The sequence below is a fragment of the Cololabis saira genome, chromosome 5 (assembly GCF_033807715.1).
Source record: "Cololabis saira isolate AMF1-May2022 chromosome 5, fColSai1.1, whole genome shotgun sequence".
NCBI lineage: Eukaryota > Metazoa > Chordata > Actinopteri > Beloniformes > Belonidae > Cololabis > Cololabis saira.
The window spans coordinates 30,709,157-30,732,661 of NC_084591.1; the positions used below are offsets into that span (position 1 = coordinate 30,709,157).

A 23,505-nucleotide genomic window follows, 5' to 3' on the forward strand; every position below is an offset into this window, starting at 1 on the left:
CTGCATTTGTCTTTGGCTCATCTTGACTGATGGAGCTGTAACGGAGAGTAGAGACACACCACAACGTCACAGCTTCTGCAAACAACCCCCCTCACCCACCCACAAGCTGCTAACAGCCTGACAATATCATCTGTGTCCAGCTCTCCAAATATTCATTTTATTGGAAGGTCTAGCCTTGGGATCCTATTAGTGTATTCCATGACTTGCATTATAACTTTCCCCGTGGCTCTGCCGAGTTATTTTGATTTTGGTCCAGTATCATTTATCTCTTTCGTTGTGCCGAGTTACACGATGTGAACAAACAACATGAGATATTGTGAATAGTCCCTTTTAAGAACACTTTGTTTTTTGGGGGTTTTTTTTTTAGGAAAACAAATCTCAGTTATAAGATACAGCACAAAGAAGTCAATGAAATGCAGCAATTAGCGTACAAATATATAGCAGCATTACCATGCTGCATAGCCCTCCGAAAGTTAGCCTTGCATCTGAACATACGGCCAAGATGGACGTCAATCCAGTCACAATATACTGAAAGGAATTACATCAGAAACCTGATTCTAGAGAAGAAGTAATCAAGATCAATGTATTTAATCAAATAAAAAATGCACTTTGATTCTGGGTTAATTGAATGAAGATTTTGCTGATTGAAGAGCAGTCTTGCTGATGCCAGGGGTCCTCTAGTCATTTATTCTCAGACTTTTTTCGCACATGTGTGTAAGTGCCTGCCTGCGTGTGTGTTTAACCATGTATTAGTTCTCTTTTCCCAAAGTGCCTGGAGCTGGTTTACACAGAAGGGCTGTCAGCTGAGGGATTGTGTCTCGCAAACAACTACTCAAGATTTCAAATGTCCACAATCCTTAAAGAGAGAAGTTTTTTTCTGGCAAAAACTTTAAACTGTCACAGGTGGGCTACATTCACATACTCTTTAGGGACATCATCCTATACTTGTTTGGTTTTTCCATTTCCTTTTGGAAAGTTTTTGGTGTTTGTGAAACTTAAAGTAAGTGAGGCTCACGCCGAAGGGAGCTATTCTCTGAAAATAACACAGCTTTGTTTGTAATTTGATTTTTCTTCCTCAACTTAATGATATTACTTTGAAAAAGAAAAGAAGTCAAACTACAGTGATGCCTAGATGAGACAAATTAAGAGTAAGCCTCAGACAGGAGCTAAAAAAGAAAACAGCAGTGATAAAAGATGTTTCAGCAATGGACAGTATGAAAAGAAAATGTTTTTTCATCTCTGAATAGTAAAGCTCTTAAACCTATTTTAGTAAATCCCCAAAATGAAATTACATGACCATAATATGGGCTCTTAAAATGGAATGAGATCAATAGTGAATTTTCTGAGCTAAATTTCACACTATTTCTCTCTTAACTGGGAACTCTCCCTCTCTCTCCTCCTCAGTCACTTTCTCAGTCACTTTCCATCAATGTAATGAGCAAATCATGGCCACTAGGGAGAGATGTAAGGAGAGAAATTGGGACCATTATGTATTAAGCAGTTTGAAAAGAGCAGCGTTGTTGTCTGTCAAAAGTCCAAGAGTCCCTAGTCTTAACTTCCAACCAAACACAAAGAGGATTTTTCTAATGCCAAAAATGCTTATCGTTTCCTTGTCTTTTACTTTTTCACCTAAAAAAATCCCTTGCATGAGTTTCCAGTTTACAGTGGTGCTCTTTTCTGCACGAGTTGTGTCCGTATTAGACAAGAGAACAATGGGCCCAATGGGACGTGTCGATTTGAGGCTGATGTCGAGTGACTCATCTATAACTTGTTTTATAAAGTACAGTAATCAAAACAGACGAAGGGAGGATATGTTGAGGATGCCAGGGATAGATGGGGGCCTTGTGCAGGGAGGTTGTTGTCATTTGACAATTGGAGAGAGAAATGTCTCCTGCAGCTGGAGCCTTAGTGGTGCAACATTTATCAACCAGTCATCGCAATGATTCACAGGATCCAGCGGGAATCCATTATTTTACTAGTCCAGTCTCAGGACAAGCTGCTGGTGGCGAGGACGATAATGGCTGTGGCTTCATGGGCAAATGGACAGACATACACAGTAATTGTTTGACAACAGTTGTTTGAGAAGTTCTGTATCCTGTTGCGGAGTCAAATGTAGCCTGTGGATTGCAGTACGGTGAGAAAGAGATGAGCTGTGGTGCCTAACATAGAGGTATAAGGCATTTGGTTACTGTTGCAGAACACGAGGAGGCCTCGGGAAGGGAATAGTTGGAGACTAACTGGCACTGAACACATAAAGATCACAATAAACAGACCATCCACCTGCTCAGCAGCAGCTATGGGACCAGGTAGATCTGATGGTATTGATACAGTTTTGCATTTGCTGGCCCACCTGTACAAGCGTGTACAACAGTCTCGGCATAAGGAAATAGATTCCTAAGTGTATGGGGAATAAGGGAAAGAAGCAAGGTCAAGCTGAGATAGCACTGTCATAACAATGAGGATAAAAAATTCTATACTTTATTCATTCAGCTCTCAGTCCACCTTTAGTGTCTTCCCTTTTGGCTCCTGAAGGAGGTGCATCATTCAAATTCTTCCCTTCTCTTTTGTGAAAGATCTGCAAGAGAGAGGGAGAAAGAAAGCAAAGGGAACGGTTTACTTAGTCAAAATGGACAAATGTGCGTGCGTGCGTGCGTGCGTGCGTGCGTGCGTGCGTGCGTGTGCATGTGCGTGCGTGCGTGTGTGTGCATGTGCGTGCGTGCGTGTGTGTGTGTTTTCTTTGAGCTGAGGGGGAGGCTAGCTATTTGCAGTATATGAAGGATCACCTCTGTAAAGGTCCACTTGGTTTTGATGTAAATGTCAACATGTAAGTAATTAGCACATATCATTTTATGTATGTACTGAAAATAATTTATGGACATCGGTGTGTGAGCTACTGGTCTGAAGCCTCAAATTTGGCCTTCAGCCATCTTTCTGTAGCCAGAGGTGGCCGCGTTCGGATAACAAGGTGGACCTGAAGATCAGTTCTCAGAGCTGGTGGATAAAAATAGGTATCTTTGTATCTATAATACATTAATTAATTTCAGATGAAGCACCAACACGCAAAGAAAAAGTAGTGAATCTCACAAATATACTGTCATGCAATGATTCCTCTTGGGGTTTTTTAAGCAATGAGGGCAAAAAATTATTTGACATGGGAGATGCATGTGGAGTGAGTATTAACCAGTCCTTTAAAAAAATAAATAAAGAGGTACTTGGGAAGATAACAGAATATGGGACGCATTTATCCATGGACCTTATGAAAATCTAATGAGAAAACAAACAAATATAGGTGTTGTATGGAATCCAGCTGATATGTGACAGTATTTAAAAGTGTGAGATTTGCATCCTTTACATCACATGCACCACTGATTCAGAGGCATACTGTATATAGGAATTTTGGAGAGAGACATCTAGATGTAGTTGATGCTTTTTTCCACAGGAACAATGCCAGACCTCATCCTTCACAGCCTACGACAGTGGGACAACTTACAACGGAGTATGTGTGCTTGGCTGGCCAGCCTCTAGTCACGATCTGTCTCCTTCTGAAAATAATAACACACAAAACGATGAGGAGAATCAGATTGCAATCACAGACTGCTGAGCCTTTTGTTCGGTAAGGATGCAAGGATGAGCAAAACTTTAATAACGGGTAAGCTCAGCTCCCAAATAATTATAAACTGTAAATCTTAATAGAAAATAAAGAGATGACTGAGTGACCCAAACTTTATTGAAATCCATTTGATGGGTACATTATTTAAACCAGCGCATCTCATGGTGTCAATGTGGGGGTCAAAACTCAGTCCTGCAGTCAGTAAAGGGCAAGTCAGTGGGACAGGTGATGATATTGCACTTCTCTTAAGTTATGATCGAAAAAGCGCTTCTAGAAATCCAGTTAGATATGTTGAATTAGTGTGAATCAGTGTATACATGCGCCTATGTATGTGATTTGGGGTCAAGCCTAAGTGAAAGTCCGTTGGCTGCATCCAAGTCTTCCTGTCGTTCATGTTTTTTTCATCGTCCTTCTCTTCTTGATTAGCTTCCTTGTGCCATTCATTGTCATTGTGAAAAGGTGTGTGACTCCCAAGTAGAGCAGAGCCCATTATCATAAATAGGCCAATAAGTAACTTCACACAATGTGTTCCCAAAGCAAGCACACTCTATATGCAAAGCAGCAAGACACTGTTATAGAAACTGGCGCCAAGTGATTATATTTGTAATTTAATTTCCTTGGTCACACCGAGATAAGAGAAGGGAGAGGCTACAGCTGGCGAAGGATGAATAGAATGACGAGAATGTGACTACAGCTTCATTGTTGGGCTGAGATGTCCAGGAACCCACGACACGAACAAGGTTACCTGCTGTAGAATAAGCCGCAGTCATTCACAGGTCTAAATTAAAGGATGCAACAACAGTTTTTGAGTTACAAGCAGTCAACACAAGCACTTCTAAATGTGTTTTCCCCAGACTCTGACTGCCTGTCTTTTTCCACACTCAGTTCTGCTAAAGAAAGACAATCAGTAAAGTGGTTTAAGTGACATGTCAGTCAGAAAGGCCATGGGCTCATTGCAGATTCTCCTGGAGAGATAAACTGAGTCCCTGGAATAAAAAAGACTGAAGGACACAGGTTATCCTCATGAAACAAACCCCCCATCTCGCTTTTTAAGAGATTGTAGGACTGCAGACCTCAAATTTCCTGACTTTTTCATTTTCAAGAGTAACCACTTGTGCTAATGACCGTATGGGAGGAGTGCACCACACAGTGGTGGTCAACCTCTGATTTTCATCAGAACATTCAGATCTGTGGAGCGCTAGTGGTGAGGGATGGAGAAGAGCAGGAGAGGCTCAAAGTTCATCAAAATGTGACGCTCCACGAAGCAGTGCAGAACACAGAGACAGCGTGAAACTATTTTGTGACATCTCAAATCCCCTCTCCTCCTTTGTTCTCTCCTCCTCTGATCTCGGTGTCTGTTTCTCCCCTGCTGTCTTGTCTCTCTGTGTATTTCCTCAGTGTTTTCACTTTGAACCTAACAGCATTAACGTGCAGGGAAAGTTACAAATGTTCTGAGTGAATTATGTAAACCACAAAGAAATGAAACTAAAAGACCAGAGAATTTGCACTTTATTTCATAATGTATCATGTTCCAGGATAAAAAAGAACTTGATTTTTTTTTCTGAAGTGGTCCAGTGGATTATATGCTTCAACGTCTTCTGAAACATGCTTGAAAACATTAGTCCTTTCTTTCTAACTCACAAATAAAAATCTAAATGTCACCTACACACAGACGCAGGCAGAGATGAGCATACGTTTTTCATTTATTCCTCAGCAGATCACAACAGCGTCTTTTTCAGACAATTTTGCTGAAAGTGGCAAAGCGAGGGACGTTACACCAGCGCCACCAAAAGGTGAAAGAGAAAACAACAGGTTTTGCATGCTCTCTCTCTCTCTCTTTTTCTTCCCCTCTAAAATATAGACTTGTAGCTCTCACTTTACCACCTGGAAAGTTTGTTTATCTCTGTGTATTTGGCCCCAAACACACAGTTGAGGAAAAAAAAACCAACACTTTACATGGCATGATGCCAGTGCAGCATAATTGATCTAATTGGAAGAAAGAGTGATGGTTTAGCCTACGTTGTGTTTTACACATGTCGGCAGACACCATCTGAGTGATGTCTCCGTGGCAAATGTCCTTCAACAATTCACAGTCTGTCTGCGTTATAGCCCACCTGTCTCTCTGTGCGTAACATCCCCCACCATTCATCTGCCATTTCTTCCTGTGGGGCCGAGCTGTCTCTCTATTTCCTACTTTCTGTTTCTATCTGCACATTGATTTGGGTGGTGTTACTCTGAAGGCTTTCTTGACCTTTGGTGTTTGTTTCTCTTGCTTCCAAAAGATAAAAGAGCACAATTTATGGCGGTATGAGATAAAAAGGAAAGGTTTTGTTTATGAGCTGCTGGGAGTCATAAAATGCTGTATGCTTTTCAATAACCAGACGGCACCCAGTGAGGGAAATAAACGCAATTTAAGGTGAAAAAAAATCCATTTTAAAAGTGCTTTTATTTAGAAAGGTACTAGTGCTGTCAATTTAGCAAGTTAGACTGAAATCACTTCCTTTCACAAAATGATGGTTGAACTAATATGACAGTTAGTGCTGAAAAGCACAGCTGGATGCAAGAAGTCATGGTGAGCTGTATGAATTTGAGGTTTGAATAGCGGCTCTGATGGAACAATTCTGTTCAAGGATATCATGCTGATCCAACACAACCTTCAAGGACATTCCTCTCATTTACACAGCAATTAAGCACTACCCATTGGTAAATTGAAAAAGAGACAAAAATCCTCCATGGATTTAATAACAAACTCATTACTAGGGCCCAACAGGGCGGAACTGCCTTTTAATTAGAGCAACACCTGATTAACGCCCAATTAAGAGCGCCAGAGCCACTTAATTCTCCTCCACTTTGGCAGCATGAGAATGTAAACATAAGCGGTCCAGCATCTGAGCGCTTCCTGTCCTCCTGGGAAAGTGTGAGAGAAAAGTAAATAATGGGTTTGGAGTCAGTCTGCTGTCTGGTGGTCCAACTGCCTCCCAGATCTGGGAACTGAATGCGATAAATGCATGGGGTAAGTGTTTCAGAAAGAGGACAGATGCAGGGCCTGCTGGCAAAACAAACCCCTAAAAACTGCTTCACTACACAAGCAAGTCCTAACGGACTGGTGAGCACCTGTACAAACGCTGAACCACGGTGTTCTGCCATAAAACGCCATCTTGTTGTCTGCTTTCCCACAATGTTGTTTCTGTTTTGAAGAGGGATATTCTGTCTTTTTAGTGTTTTTTGGGGGGTAAGATGGACAGCTTCACCACGGGCAGAATAAATATTCTTTTTTTTTTTTAAGTTGAGCTTCAAAACTTCAAAGGTTTGGGCACATGTATACTGGAAACTCTTTTTTCTTGATGACAGCTTTGCACTCCACTGGTAAGATCACAAATGAGATTAATCTAAATAATTGTGTCAAAACAGTGTACAGCAAATATGACAAGAGCAGCTTAGCTGAGCATCAAGGTACATGTTAAAGTGTATTTGTGCAGTTGCAGAAAAAACACGAAATCCCTTTTTTAGTAAACTGATGCTCACACAGAATGCCCAAGGACAGGAAGTAAAATATCTACATTTGATTCACAGAGGTCAACCGGAAAATGCAAATTAAGATCAGGACCCATCAGACTGTTCAAGAAACAGACACATCTCAATGTCAGATGCTCACAGGAGGTTATGAAAAAAAAGGTTCTGATGCCTCACTGTAGTAAAGAAATATGCTCTGACTACAAAACATAAGTGGTTGGATATTATAGAAGCAGAAATGACTCAAATAAGGAGATGTGTGGTTTCAGCTGGAGGTGGATGCTACGTGTGTGCTTCCACACACTGGTGAGTCTACTCTTTTATTTATATTTAATATAGTTAAAAACAATGACATGGTGGGTCCGAACATTTGGATGCTACTCATTGATGGGTTGTAAGAAATAAAACTGATTATGTAAGCTGCTAACATAGCGATAGTAGCAAATGTGGGTCAAACAAACTGTTTCTTGTATTTTCTGTCATCAGAGATGCAACATCACTTTTGCAGGTTTAATTTTTTTTATTAAAACAATAGAATATTAAAGCACCATAATGTGTATTTACAATTGTACAAGCTTTGCAGTGTGCTGTGTGTGATAAAGTTTACTTAGCTTACATTTACAGTACAAATGTCCGTTTTTACGGTTTCATGTTTGACACATTGTGACTGAACGTGTGGTGACAGGGTTTTCTCTCCATACAAACCGGATCACAGCTTTATGATTCAGCTTCAGATTTTTCAATCTTGCTTTTGGTGTTTTATTTTTTCCGGCCAGTATTGTTGGTCCTTAGTGTACTTTTAGGCTATTTCCGTGATCAAATCAAGTAAACCAGAGCAAACGGTCCTTGAGGAAGGCATTCCCTTCAATCCCAACGCCATGCATGAGTCAGATTTGAAATTCCTCTTCTATAGCGTCCTTGATGAAAATGAGTCTTTCTGTGCATTCATTTGCTCCTCCACGCCCTTATTAATTCACTCTATTCATAGCGCTGACATACACCGGTTTGAAGCCATGTGGCTTTGGTGCTCAGCAGGTTGATAGCCTGCACTTAAAGAGCGCTTAGCAGCTTCAAGCTGGGAAGAAATCCGCCAGGACTCCACCGCCTTCTCTAAGTCAGGTAAGATGTCTGGTACAACAGCTTGTTCGGCAATAAAGACCACTGACTCCACAACCAGCAGCAGGCTCCAACCTAGAGCCCCCACCCAGTAGGAAGAGCCGAGGCTGGAAAAGTCACGATGAATTTCTTCCTGGTGTTGATAGGTGAAAAAAGACCAGCTTAGGAGGAAGAGGAAACCTGTAGACAGATGGGAACAATGAGTCAAATCAAGTATCATTGTCACTAAAAGAAAAAGTCATTAAGCTCAATTATTCCATGCCTAGAGCCTCTGAAAGGAGTTTGTATGATAATGAGCTGCAATTCCCAGGGAAGTAAAAAGTCTTTAAAAGCTAAAAGCTGCTGCCCTGCAGGAGATGTAAATTAGCAGAACATGAAGGAATTTTTTTACATGTACGTTTGACATGAACTACCTAAACCAAAAGGTTGTTTGGAGGTGAACTTTGAGTGGGTGCTTTGTGACGGTTTTTTGTAGATGATACATCACTTATACACTCTCCAAACAATGTGGGTTTCATTATGAATGGCGTGACACAGTAAACATGTTGCATACCTGTGGAGGTCAAGGTGAGCAGCAGCAGGGTGGTGGGGTAGAGAGCCTGGCCTGCCATGAGGAGGGAGCGGGTGTTGGAGTACGAGCGCACCGTCTGAGAAGTCCAGCAGAGGGCGAACACCAGGCACAGCGCCCCTGTGCTCAGAGCCATGAGGGAGGAGATCACTCCAAACACCCTCTCTGCTTCCAGAGCTGGAGAACACACAGCAGACACGGTCCAAAATCAGAACTGTTTACCACAATGATTATTGGAGCACATTACTAAGCTGTCAGTGTGATTAAAAAGCTCCTGAGTGCTCTCAGTAATGTATTATAATAGTCTTTTTTGTGTAAATGAACACGTTCTCACACAGCAAAATGTTTATACAAGTCAGAGCAAAACAACAGGATTTTTCTTACTAGTAGCTTTATACTTTTATTTGGTTATTCATTCAAATAAAAAAAAAAATGACTTGCTGGATGTATCTAGTGCACAGATGTTCCTGCTGGAAAATTATCCTAACCCCAGGGTCTGTTTTATCCGTATTACCTGCTTTAGATTGTGTTTCTATTGGGTTTAAAGGTTATCAGCCTGGCCAGCTGTCAGAGATTTAACTAATGCAGCGATACACTAGCACACATCCAGCCAACAGTTGGACTCACTGCTGCGCTAACGGTTATCTGTATTTTATTTCAGTATTTTTTAGAAGACACACTGTAATTCCTACATAAATTTAGATGAAAATATGACCAGTACAGCCCTAACAGCTGCCAAAAATGTAGACATTACTCATCTTTGGTTTTTGGGGAGATGAGGTGGGGCAAACATGCCCCAATGCATTTTTTTTCAATTACTTATATTTGACACAATTTCTTTGCACTGTTTTTATTTACTTACAGGGATTCAAACCAGCCAGGCAGAATATAGACCGATTGCATAAACTGACCTGCTTATAGTCCAGACTTGGGTAACTCCAAAGAATTACCCAATAAAGCTAAAAGTGGATAAAAATATGATAAGCAGGCCATGAACAGCTGACTATCTGAAGAATTATGTCCAAAAAATGAATAAACAAATATAAAGACAAGTCTCATTTTGATGTTTGGGAGTTGAGTTCAAGTACACAGGAAATCTTCTTTAAGAAAATTCAAAATGAGAATTAATTTTGGAATAAACATTTTTAAGTTTCAAACATGTGATGTGGTCATGATGCACTGTTGGTTTTTTTTATCTAATTACAGAGATGAAGTGATTTTGAAATTATTTGATTTGTTATTTTGTTATTCCAACCTTTGTAAAGCACACATCAACATTACTATCTAACTGAAGGGAAAATAAAGAAAAGGACAAAACTGCTAAAGGCAAGTTTCAACCCATTAACCCTCAACCGAAGGTGAAAACTTCTGCTGAAGCAAGGAATGTAATTCCCCAGCAGAGGAGCAAGTTCTGACTTGTTTTGCTCTTTGGGGGAATCTGCATTCCCAAGAGTCATTTGTCAAACGCTCAAATGCTCTTGATATTGATCACCATTACTGATTAATAGAGCTAAAATAAATCCCACTGGGGATGATTTCCAGATGGTCAAAGACATACATACCCCTAATTAAATATGCTGCCTTCCCTAACATGTTTAGCGCAATCGATACTTTCACCTTTCTCAGAAATGACAGCGATTGACAAATAGCAAATTTGATTTGTTGACTGAAGAGAGACGTGAGAAGGATCAGGACATCATTTTGCTCACCGTTGAAGACAGTATCATCTTTGTCGTTTGTCTGGTCACTGTTGCTGTTATTCCACTTTGTCCACAGTCCCCTGTCATTCAGCCAGAAGGGTGTCCAGACGGCGTAACACACACACAGGCAACCTGCTAAGCCCAAACAGGACTGAGCAAACCTGAAGCGACTGATGGCGTCTCCCAGCTCAGGGAACATCATTTTTATACCACTGAAAGTAAAACATTAACAGAAGCAGGTATGAGCAGGAGTGTAACGCTGATGTACTGAGTTTGAGTTGGAAATCCCTTATTCTGTCATCTGAAATGTAGTACATCAGCTTCAAGAATAAAGGTCTTACCCTTTTGTTGTGGAAGATGTGAAGGTTCACCCAGAGCTCAGGCTGTGTAAATATCAACATAAAGAGATGTCTCCGTCTGTTCTACAGCACTAACACTACAAACACTGATACATTATTTCTACCACAAGCAGCCGCTCGCAGATAAAAACCTTCTTGGTGTACTGTAACTCCGCCTCTGCTTCGGTGGAAACTACCCTCACTGTTGGAGAAACTTCCCCGTGAATTCTCCACCGTGACTTTCCTACACACACTGTAGAGAAAGTGAAAGTTGCCTCGACCTTTCAGTATTTGAGGAAGCAGAAGTCTCCGTGGTGATCAGAAATAAACGATGTAGAAGAACTGGACATTAAAAGGGAAGTTAGGAACTCTACAATTCGGTCAAAGAGTCTTTGAATAACATTTGTTGTGTCAGGTAGAAACTATGTGTGGGGTGCCATGGGGTCATTACACATGACAACCAATCAGAGGAAAACCCACTCGGTTTCTTTCAGTGGGCAACGGTACGGGTAGTTGAGAGCGTCATCGACCTCAGACATCTCTCCACCCCCTGCAGTTTCCTTTGCTGTAACAGAACGGCACACGCAGCCCACCCAAGTAAAGGTTTTCCAAAAGGTCACACTGATATTCATAAATAAAGACATCTCCTACGAAATAACCCTGCAGCCCACTCCAGATAACGAGCCATGCACTGTGTGTGCACTGCTTTAAGTAAATGATACAGATACAAGCAGGGTTCCTTTTCTTTATTCACAGATCAAAAGTTTGAAAGAAAACATTCTCTGATGAAATAAAGTGTATCATTAAAATAAAGGATAAGAATGTGTAGGAGTAGAACCTGATTAAACTTGGTTGGGTTACATTTGGCTTTCATTTTGATATATGAGTAAATAAACATAAGTCTCTGGAAAAAAAAGACCCTTAGCAGCATCAAAATAAGGCTTCAAGATACAGATAGAAAATGCTCTATCCTTTTATACTCACCTGTTCACCGCTCCTCTTTATTCTGTTCTTTAGATTTTTTTTCTTTATTTATTCTTTTTTTTAAATAGGTCAGTCTCAACCCTGTTCAAGTGTTGTCACGCTTTAAAAAAACACAGCTAAGGACCAGAAGGATGTTCAAGTACTGCCTCTCCAAATGTTGGCAGCCACTTTCATGCCCGTTTTATCCTAAGCTTACTTTTTGGCTCGTTGCAGCAGGGCCTTGAAAACATCAAGAATTTCTGGGTCCTCCTCAGCAGTCAGCTCCGGGGTGTTTTTCTCCAGCCAATCAGAGGAGCGGATCTGCTGCCTGAGAGTACCAATGAGCGAGTCCAGACTCTCCGAGGGCTTAGAGGCCTGGCAGTCCAGCAAAACAAACTCCTCTGCAGCAAGTGAACCTGTGTCAAGATGGGGGCTGTCCCTCTCCTTCAGCTGTGCACATGACTTGCTCTGGGGTGATGATGTTGAATTGACAATTGCAGCATTGTCTGACTCTGCACTGTCCTCTTTCACTGGTGTGCTGCTCTCCGTAGCAGTTATTGTGGTGAAGTGTGTCTCAGGACTGCTCTTTCTGTCTTCAATTTCCTTCAAAGCCTTTTGGATCCGCTTTAGTCCTAAAATAACACAAAATATTAGGGTCATTAGGCTGAATATATTTAGGAGCCAGGAGCCAAAGGGGAAGCCACTAAAGGTGCACACACACTCAGCTCCAGCCTATCTTATCCTCATCTGTGTATGAAAATAAATGTTAAATTTGTGCAAGAGAGACATGACAAGAACATTTAAATAGTGTGTTGCTTTAAATACTGATGCTGCATCTGCTCCACCATCATCTAATCACTGGATAAGGGAAGTCATGGCTCATCTCAAACTGGAAAAGATCAGGTACACTGTTCGGGGATCCACGGAGACATTTTATAGGATCTGGCAGCCTTTCCTGAACTTTGTGGAGGGTATGGATGCTGATAATATAATGTAGGAGTCTTCATTCATTTTCATTTATGTTGGCCCTGTGTCTGATGGTTATCTGGCAATATGTTATTTAATTTCTTTTTTTTTTTTGTCTGGTTTTTGGGGGTTATTTTTCTTGTTTTTGTTTCTCTTTTCTGTTTGACTGTACAGTCCTGTTTTAATGATAAAAAACTAATAAAAAGACTTTGATCAAAAAAAATACTGATGCTGCAAGCAGTTGTGGGAAGGCATAACCGGTTTTACCTTCAGGTAGACTGTTACAGTTCATCTATGACAAGAATAAAAATATAAACGCTTGTCTTTATCATTTACAGAATGCCACTAACTCCATTTGAAACCTTTTTAAGTCAACAAAATAAAAAAAAAGGAGATAGTCCTTGGTCCAATAAAACTCTGACCTTAGGACAGAATCACACGGTGGAGGGGCGTTAAGGAAGTGGTTGCCAGATGTTTTTCTGTCAATGAAGACAGGGTGACACTAGCTATCTTTACAAAGTGGAAAAAGAAGCTTTATTGATTCGCAATAACTAAAGGACATGAGTGATGATCCCAGGGGGTCTGGGATTCGATCCTCAGCTTCCCCTGCCCATATGCCAAACCGTCCCTGAGCGTGGCACTGACACATCCATCAGACCTTAAGTATGTGTATGACAGAGGAATGCTCAATGGTCAAGACTACAAACACTACAAAGAGCTGTATGGTTGGGTGTGTGAATGGGTGAATGTGGCTTGCAGTGATCACAAGGGTCAGAAAAAGAACCACATAAATGCAGTCTCGCATTTACTTATTTAGACAATTCTTGATTTTGTTCATTGAGAAAGAATTTCTACTTTAAGAGTACAAAATATCCTTAATTAATTTAAGGATCAAAGGAATTTCAGTGCGTAAAGGACAGGGACGCATGTCTAAACTGAACAAAGTAATTTCCATGTAGACCTAACCTCTTCCTCATACGGCGTTTAAGTGTTTGTTGTTTTACACATTTTCTAAATCACCCTGATAAAAGCTCTGTGCTGAAACACTGCTGAGTGGTAACAAGATACTTATATTATTTAACAAGGGTATCACTGATTTTATTCAGATGGGGCTAGTTGTGAATGAAGCACCTTGCTGGCTGGTGAAGCACACACTTATTATCAAAACATCAGTCATGGCAGAGAGTACTTCAACAGCGGAGAGAGTGTTACAGCTGATACAAACGGTAACAACCAAATAAAAACGTCTGTACAGTGTGTGACGCTCCTATACTGACCGAGCTGAAGGTGGTGCTGTTGGTCTGCAAAGACAACTCGGAACCAGCCGGGTGTGGAGCAGGAGAACGCCTGGCCGCAGCTCAACACCACCTTGTGTCTGAGGAAACACCTCCACAGAGACAGCTCCTCCTCAAACGACGGCTGTCGGAGATACTACCGAGACAGTGAGACCAAGCTGAAACACACTCGAGCGTACCCTTGTTGTTTTGAAGAAACATTGACACGTGTTAAACTGCTTTGTCTAAGCAACACATCTAAACTGAACCATAATTAGTAGAATTTAAAGCTGACTTTGGCGCCGCTACCTTTCTGAGGTCAGCCCAGACATAGAGTGCAGCAGGTCTGTCCAGGAAGGGGACGTCCATTCTACGCAGCTCTCCGGTCACGTAGCTGTGAGCATTTTTCAGTCTGCGTCTGTTCTCCGGCAAAAATTCTCGGTTGATCCACTCTATGACATGATAATGCAAAGTTACAATGATTAGGTTTAATAAGATATGGCTTTCTGGAGCTTGATGTTTAGCAGATCCCCAGAGTGGGGCTGAGCAAGAGGGAGTGAGTTATCTTATAAGTAGAGAAATCAGTGAGGACTATGTATTTGAATTCAACTGTCTTGTTAAAATCACATTTGAAACTTGGTTCATACCTCTGTCCTGAAGAAGTCGTGCCACCTGGTGTTGAACCGTCCCAGGGAGACCATGGAAGGACCCCAGCTGGGCCAAAGCTTCCACCAGGTCTCTGTTCTCAGTATACAGAGTGCCAATTCTGATTCCCGCCATTGCAAAGTCCTAGAAAAGACAACAAGAAGCATAGAGTACATACAGGGTCTCAGGGAACCGGCTGTAGACCCTTTACCTGCTAATGCATGTAAACACCCTGCGTATACATGCATTAGCAGGAGCTAAGATCATCAGGATCCTGCTCAGAAACCTCAACAGATCTGTTTGCTTGTTGTTCCTGCAGAAAAGAGAAAGAACTGATGGACGGAGAGCACCTCAGGATATAGTACTGTACCATTGGATCATTTGTTTGGTACCATTGACGGGACCCTGATTGATTGGAAATGCTCTGCTAACACGTTGACTATTGCTGGGGGCGATCACTGAACCATTTGGATTGCTCTCTGGAGAAAAAGTTTAAGTTTCATGAAATTTTGTTGGAATTGTTCCCGCGGCTTGATGGGCCGTTCCAGGGGCCACTGCATACGTGACTGAACACCTGGGACCACTACTAGGACGATAAAATTGACAGGAATGCAGCTAGCGCGTCCATGTCAGCCCCGTCGGGGTTAAAAGTAGGTTATGACGTGGGTCCTGTATGGTTTCAGCATTTTGAGCCACAAATGGGAAGACCATGTGGGCCAAATATGTTGGACCCTTTAGATGTTGGCTCGGTGGGGGAAGGGAGGGAGATTGACAGTTACAGACCAAGTCACTTGGAAACCACAGTCCACTTTTAAACACATATGGGGCCCACGCGTAAGTGGTAAAGTCTGTTTATATGTGATTGCTATTTGGTTTGAAGAAAATTAATTGTTGTACAGCTGAAACAGCAGCTGTCCTGATACAAATAAGCATTGCTGATTTTTTAGAAAACTTTCCAACTTTTCTGCAAATCCTCACAGAAGAAAAGATTTTCATGTGCTGTCAGTAAGTTCCACACACTCACGCTCTCAGACCAGGGCAGTACGTGCGTACCTTGCTCATTCCCCACATCACATGCGTCCTCTGTGGGTCGGGCAGGCTGGAATGAAGGCAAATCATTAGCAGATAAAAGGACGTCTGCAGCCACCGTTGTGATGATTAGGGGTCTAACGCATTAATCATGCAGTACCTGTCTATACTGAGGACACTGCGAAAGGTGACTGATTCATCAAACACCGTCAGCATGTACACCTCATCTACGATGGCGTGGAGTTCATTTCTAATTCAAGGGAGAAAAAAGTTGATAAAAAAAAAAATATATATATAGACATAATTTCAGAGCAGTGTTGAAATCTTCAGTTTTACACTTTTATCTACTAAAAGAAAAAGAAAGCAACATAAATGAATAATGATCCTGTTAGCATCGGCTGTCAGTGTAAAAGCCTTGACATTTATGATACAACAGCTCTGTGCTTTGAAAGGTCTATGGAGGGAACTACTCTGGTAAAGATCATTCAGGGTGATATAGAGTAGTATTTGGCACAAAGGCCGCACTTGTCAATATGTTGATGGTTGAGAGGTGCGATAAACTGTATGACAAGGGAAAGAGATGACAGAAAGTGTCCGCCGTGACTCGGCAAACAGGAGCCACGGGACCACAGAGCAGAAGGATTGCAGTATGAGATAACAGTGAGGCAAACAAACCTTTTGGCAAACTCCAGGAAGGCGATCATTTCCTTCAGAGTGTAGATCTCAGCCAGAGGATTGTGGGGGTTCATAAGAATAACAGCTCGAATGACCAAGCCCTTAAAGAAACGGGAAGGTTTTCAGTACATGTACACCGTTGCAGTGTGACAAAAAGAGCATCCAAGGTGTGTGAAGTAATTCTATCTATCTTTAAATGTTCACTAAGAATAAAGTATGTCATGTGTCACCTCTTGCTTAGCCCTTTTCAGACCTTCTTCCAGCTTCGCTACCGTGAGGTGAAAGGGTCGGCCGTCCTTGCCATCAGCCTGTAAATAAACAGCAGCCAGAGTGAAAGACATCAACACTTCAAGGCAAGCCGACAGCTGACGCTAAACAGCAGCGTGAAAACAAACGTGATGCAAAGGTTAAAAAAGAGAAAAGAACTGCAACGAACCTTTCAAAGGTCCAATTAGTGCACATAAATCAAGGCATGTTCCTACCTCACAATCAAGAGGGACGTGGAAGAGTTTTACATCGCTGTACAGATGCACATCCTCAGTGATAACCCCGTAGAAAGGCGTAGGAATAAGAACAGCGTCTATAGCACAAACATGTGATACGTACGTTGTGACTGATTTTAAAACAACCAACACTTGATACCACTTAAAACCTTACTATCAATCCTTTCCATTAATAACCCAGAAGCTAATTCACTAACCGAGTAACGTTCGCTGTTCTAAATGTGTCAGACAAATATGCACAAATGAAAGGTTAATTTTGGATTTGGCGCTGAATAAGTTAGTTATTAATAATAATAAAGGCATTACATATGTTTAAATAGATATGGTGTCTCCAAATGCACTAAAGTAAATGCAATTCATGCAGCTGCTCAGATTTTTTTATCCTTCAATGTCTGGGCCATTTTACTGAAATCCCGTAAAAGGCAAAAAGGTCATTATCCATTCTCTACTGCACTCACATTTGTATTCATGCTACATACAGGTGTGTGTGTAGATCCAATATACGGGCGTGTGAGCGAGCCTACCTTTAGGATCACAGATTACTGCAGCTACACATGAGAAGAGGGAGCCACAGCCATTCATCACCATGACCTAAACAAACACACACACTCTACGTTATGACAGTCTCCGTTAAGACACTGAGACCTGATAAATACGCCACAAAGTCATCCACCTGCTGAAGCAACCCTCTGCTACGGCTGCCATTTATTTCCAGTCAGGATGCTGTTTCTGTCCAACTCGGTCTGTCCTTGTGACCTGAATAATTTTTCATTTGTGCAAGACTTTTTTTTTGTGGGGAAGCAGAAAGGCTGCATTTGTAATTAAATTTGACTAACTTGCGTTGCGCTATGTTAAATAAATTGAATCTTGGAGTGTTTATGTTCTAATAAAAATCTCATTTAGAGCTAAAGGGAAAAAAAATAATTTTGACGAATGGTTTATTTTATTAATACATTTTAAAGCATTTCTCTTAAAAGATTTATTATATCGTCTCTCCTTTGTATTCTGTCAGCTTCAAAAAAATGCAAAGTACATTCTATTCACTTTCATAACATTAATGGGTTATAAATTGCGATATTTCCCTCTGCTATATTGCGCTCAGAAAGCTTAAAGCGCCAACAAATTGTAAGTTGATACATTTTTTATTGCTGCTATTCATATGTTTTCCTCCAGTTCTCTTGGTTTTTAATATATTCAAATGACAGTAGCAACAAAGTTCTTTTAAGAGATTTGGCGCTCCAGCAATAAAAGCATGACGCTTCACTCACATTGTCAGCTCTCAGCGGCTTCGGGGAGCAGCAGTAGTGAGTCAGGAACTTTGAGACTTCGTCTCTCAGGCTGAAAAATTGCAGGATGGAGAGATTGTCGGGAAAGGTAATGTTTGCATTGAAATGCAATTACAAAATTGTAACCTCAATATAAGCCAGGTGAAACGGATTAACATTTGAAATGAAAATAAAAGGTCATCTGAAGTATCTTACAAAGGATGTCCTGTCCAGTCTGAATACTGCAGCAAAGACGGGTCAACGTGGAGCATATCAGGCTTCGTCAGCTGCAGCAAAACAGAAAACGCATCATTATTATTACTATTATTACTATTCCAGGTTTCAATAAATAATTAGATTATTTATAAAAGAAGCTTATTTTTCTGCTTTCACATACTAAGAACTTGGTTTTGGACGACTGGATCACTGTGCATATGAACATGGCTTAGTGTTTACAAATAAAATCGAGAGAGGCTTCTACTGATAATGACGTAACCTCTTTTACCCAAATCTGTTTTTACTGTAGCGCTACTTCATTCTGGTGTCATAGGTCTTGCATACATGTAGAAGTGTTGCTGCACTAACACATGCCTGACACATGTCCTTTTTTAATCAACCTTTCAGGGGCTGTTCACCATCATGCCAGTATGTGGCTGCAAAATTGATCTTACTCGTGAATTGAGGAGATCATAGCATAGTTTGTTCTCACTGGTACCCAAGTTGAGTATACCCTGGAAAAAGAAAAGGAGCTGATTACAAATCCTTACATTTTATTTCATTTTAAAGCCAGACACTACAGTATTTACAGCACGATGCACACTTACATCAGGGTTGTCTGAGTCGTGGTGTTTGTCTCTTCCATACAAGGCGAAACCCTCCTGAAGAATGCCTCGATGCTGTCGGATGCTGTTACCACGGGTCGACAGGTACCCACTATGGCCCGGAGCCTCTGGGCCTCCCAGTGTTGCCACAACATTCTGTGAGGCTCGGCAGGCTGTGATGGATGTGGGCCGCGACTTTTGTGTCTCCTGAGCGGGGACAGTCTCTCCTGCTGGAGCTTCTGCAGGTGGCTGAGACGAAGATGATGGGACTGAAGGGGTGGCAGCGGTCATCAGAGAGGTCGCCTGATGAGCTGAGGGTGAGGCAGGGGGATCAGTCGCCGTCGTGGCCGCGGGGCCCCCCTGTCTGACAGCTAAAAGCGCCCCTGTGAGCATGCTGAACAGGCGGAGCTCATGCTCCCGTTCCTGCTCCGCCCTCCTCTCCTCCCGCTGTTCTCTGCGCTCCTCGGCCTGCAGTTCTCGTTCCAGGCGTGCTTCCTCCAGAGAGAGAAAACGCTCCTCTGCAGACTGCTGCCACGTCAAAAAGCTGGCCAGGGCTTTATCCAGGCTCCCCTGACCACCGCATCGACCATTGTTATGGGCCCATGATGCCTTGCCAGCCCGTCTACGCTTCCTGTGTCTCGCAGAGATGGAGGGATGGGAAACATCTGCACTGGGCTGCCCAGACTTGTTTTCTGCTGGAGGAGCACTGGAAGCGTGGGTGCCAGCTGATCCACAGCCAGCAATGTTCAGGTCACTGAAGCCTGGAAATGTAAAGAAGAAATATTACTCAAGACATTCTAAACGAATATATAACTACCGATATCAATAACTTTATTATTTGGACTAACAACCTGCGGGGGACATTCTTGCATTTGCTGAGTTCTCAGATTGACCCAGTGCTTCTTCTGGACCCAGCAGAGATTGTTCATCAGTTTCCTGCTCTTCTCCAGATCCGTAGTACATCTCAGGGGGTGCGACACCTGAGCTCAGCATTTTCTCCTCCACATCCTCACATTTGATGTCCAAGGGGTCTCCATGTTTAGGGGGTTGGCCAAACAAAAACCCCCCTGCGGAGACCGGGCCAAACGAGCCCGAGGGAACTCCTTGCAGATACGTCTCGGGCCCCCCCGGGCCCTGAAACACCTGCTGAGCCACCACGGCCCCTCCCAGAGAGGAGTAAGTGATGTTCGGCCGGTTGGACAGCACTCTGTCCATCACGTCGTAGAACTTCCAAGTCCTCATCTTGTGGTTGTCCTTGATGCGCCGGTACTCCAGCTTCATCTTCTTGATCTTCTCCCGGCACTGGTCGCCCGTGCGGTAGATTCCCTTCTCGCGCAGGACGTGGGCGATGCGGTCAAAGACGCGCTGGTTGCGCAGCGAGCTCTCCAGCTCGATCTGGACCGACTCGTCGGACCACAGCTGGAGCAGCTCCACGATCTCCGGGTCCGTCCAGTTGCTGCCTCTCTCGTGCCTTCGGCTGCGAAAGTCCATCATAGGACGGGGTTTCTGCAACACGGGAGGAGACGCGCACCCTTAATTCAACTTCAGGGGGCACCACAAACAAACACTGAATTTACTAGTTTATATTTTTAATGTAGTCGGTTATTCAGGGGCGTCAATTGGGTATGAAGGTATGGCAGCTGCCACACCTTTGCTTCAAGGGTTAAATGTAAATGTTTGTTTTTTTAAATACATTTATGGAATAACTACAAATGCAAATAAGAACAACATGATCGATTTCACTAGTTATTATACACTGCAAAAACTCAAAATCTTAACAAGAATATTTGTCTTATTTCTAGTTTAAATGTCTAATTTTTAGTCTCATTTTTTTTTTTTTAAATCTCATTACATTTAAGACAAGACTCAAAAACAACCATTTTCACCTGTTTCAAGTAGATTTTCACTTAAAATAAGTAGAAAAATCTGTCAATGAAACAAGATTTTTTTGCTTGTAATGAGAAGATAAATCTTGTCCCACTGGCAGATTTTTCTACTTATTTCAAGTGAAAATTTACTTGAAACAGGTGAAAATTGTCAAATAACAAGTTATTTTTCTGGTAATGACTCTTGTTTTAAGTTTAATGACATTTTTTGACTAAAAATGAGACATTTTAACTAGAAATAAGACAAATATTCCTGGTAAGATTTTGAGTTTTTGCAGTGAGTGAGACTGCATTTGAAAAAATTCCAATTTTCTTGACCACACAGATAAACTACATAGAGACTTCTGTGAGAGTATCTGCTGGACGTGTTGATTGATACTCTAGTTCAGTTCTGTGACTCGTCACCTTGCCATACCTTAGTTTCCACTGAATTGACTCCACTGCGGTTATTACAACAGATAAATATAAACACAGTGATGTGTGTACTGTACCCACTTGTGCTCCCTCTCTCTCTCCGTAAATCAAAAGTGCTGTCAACTCTGATGTGGCATCCGCGCAGGTTGATAAAACCCTGGTTTCGACAGGTTCGGGGTGGCACGGCTTTGTTCCGGGGAGGGGGGTGAAATGTGCAGGTCTTACTTGCACTAAAAGCAAATTTGTAACAACATAAAAATGGGGAATAGACGCGTTCGCGTACATAAATATCTACATCCGGGTTGACGGCACATGCGTGCTGTCCTTATTCCGGGATAACTTTGGCCCGTGTTAACAGAGCTGCTGGAAGCGGGCTGCGTTTCACTCGTACCAGGCTGTAGCGGGGTAGACACGACCATGCGAGTAGCAGCGACGCGGAGCCTACGCCGTAGGCTACGGCGTAACCGACGGCGTAGGCTCTGCGTTGGTGTAACGCGGAACCACAAATCAGCCTTTAGTCTTATGTGTGAGTTTGGTCAATGTCCACTAGATGGCAGTCACGTATAGTTTACACGAGTCGCACTTAAACCTGTCGGCGAGAACGCGAGTATGTTTGATTCGGGCACAGGCGTCGCCAGGAAGCCGTTTGTTACAAGTTAGTTACAGTAATGACTAAAACTAAAATGAACATCGGTCCAAATAACACAATTTTGCAATTGAATGAATGAATGAATGAATGAATGAATGAATGAATGAATGAATGAATGAATGAATGTATTTATTTTGAACATGTATATAAAAAATAAAAATAAACAGTAACATCTTCATATGCACAAAAAAAAGGAGAAGGAAGAAGTAGGCCTATACATTTTTTCCTAGTTCCTACCCCTTTATAACTCTATGAATTTACATTTTATCTACAAAATATCCATATAAATATAGTCTATATAAATACTACGTAAACATGCCTATTATTACTACATAATTATCCATATAAGTTTATAGAAAATGTAAATATTACATAAATATTATATCAATATATAGAAAATACAAATATTATATAAATCTATATAAATATACACTATATAAACTACATAAATATCCCTATAAATATATATATGATACATACATAATAAATATATAACATATATTACATAATTATAAATATCCCTCTCAACATATAATATATACTACATAAATATCCACATAAATATCTAAACATGTCTTAAGCAAGTATAATATACAATTTTTTCCTATTTTATTTGTTTATCACACTCCTCGTTAACCCATTTCCTCTTCCATATACCTGTTTTTAAATCATTTTTGTATCTCTTTTCAAACAGATTTATGTTAGTACTATGTTAGTAGTAGTGTATATTAGTACAATAAAAAAAATAATCGGGACTGTAAATATTTACGTATATAATAAACATTTATATCACATATTGTGATATTGTGAAAGCAAGGTAACGTAACTAAAAGAAAAAGAAGATCCAAAGCCAATTCAAATAGGATGAATTAATATGGCAAAAGCTTGTTGACAAAGAACACATTAAAGTATGAAAATCAATACTTGTGATGAAAAAAGACTTCTGTGTGCTAAAATCAATATTTTTGTATAAATATTGGCTCTACATGCTCTTTGAAGTTTTCTGGTAACAACTGTCTGTGCAGTTGCTTGTACTGAACTTGTTTCCCTTGTAACTTACATCAGTGCACCCTGTTTTGTTCTTTTATCTCTCTTATCTCTCCCAAGACTTGTTTCTTTTTTTACAGTGTTTTGATTCAGACATGTAATAAATAAAGTGTTTTAATAAGACTAGAGGAAAAGCCGATCAGCCCAGCACTCAACAGTGAATCTGCATTTTAATTTTTAATTTAATTTAACTTAATTTTAATGATGATGATGATGATGATGATGATGATGATGATGATGATGATGATGATTTTTTTTTAAACTTGTTTTTTTTACTATTGTCACTGTATTTCTTGCTCTGTCAGGCGACCTTGAATGTCATGAAAGGCGCCATATAAATAAAATGTATTATTATGATGATGATGATGTATATAATAAACATTTATATCACATATTGTGTTTTAAATATAATATTACACATGATAAATATCATTAAGAGATCAATAAAACGTAGAAGCCACTATTTTTCACGTATTAATAGGCTTACTCGGTAATATAGACTTAAAAGTGGATAACGTGACCT

At 41.1% G+C, this 23,505-nt stretch overlaps 1 protein-coding gene across 2 annotated transcripts; it reads right to left on the bottom strand.

Moving 5' to 3' along the window:
- Positions 1-7,489: 7,489 nt before the first annotated feature.
- Positions 7,490-21,665, bottom strand: accs (1-aminocyclopropane-1-carboxylate synthase homolog (Arabidopsis)(non-functional)). 2 transcript variants are annotated; one of them, XM_061721509.1, is made up of 19 exons: positions 21,368-21,665; positions 19,838-20,492; positions 18,990-19,747; positions 18,837-18,896; positions 18,382-18,452; positions 18,169-18,238; positions 17,425-17,491; positions 16,880-16,977; positions 16,628-16,705; positions 16,398-16,498; positions 15,883-15,972; positions 15,747-15,792; positions 14,696-14,837; positions 14,358-14,500; positions 14,052-14,205; positions 10,849-12,440; positions 10,517-10,719; positions 8,793-8,984; positions 7,490-8,419 (listed from the first exon to the last, which is right to left on the bottom strand). In XM_061721509.1, the coding sequence occupies exons 1-16, from the start codon at positions 21,569-21,571 to the stop codon at positions 12,022-12,024; spliced, it is 3,156 nt and encodes a 1,051-aa protein (XP_061577493.1). In that variant the 5' UTR covers positions 21,572-21,665; the 3' UTR covers positions 7,490-8,419; positions 8,793-8,984; positions 10,517-10,719; positions 10,849-12,021. The 2 variants fall into 2 exon arrangements, with proteins under 2 accessions (XP_061577493.1, XP_061577494.1); XM_061721510.1 differs by having other exon boundaries at positions 21,364-21,665.
- Between the last annotated feature and the right edge of the window lie 1,840 nt (positions 21,666-23,505).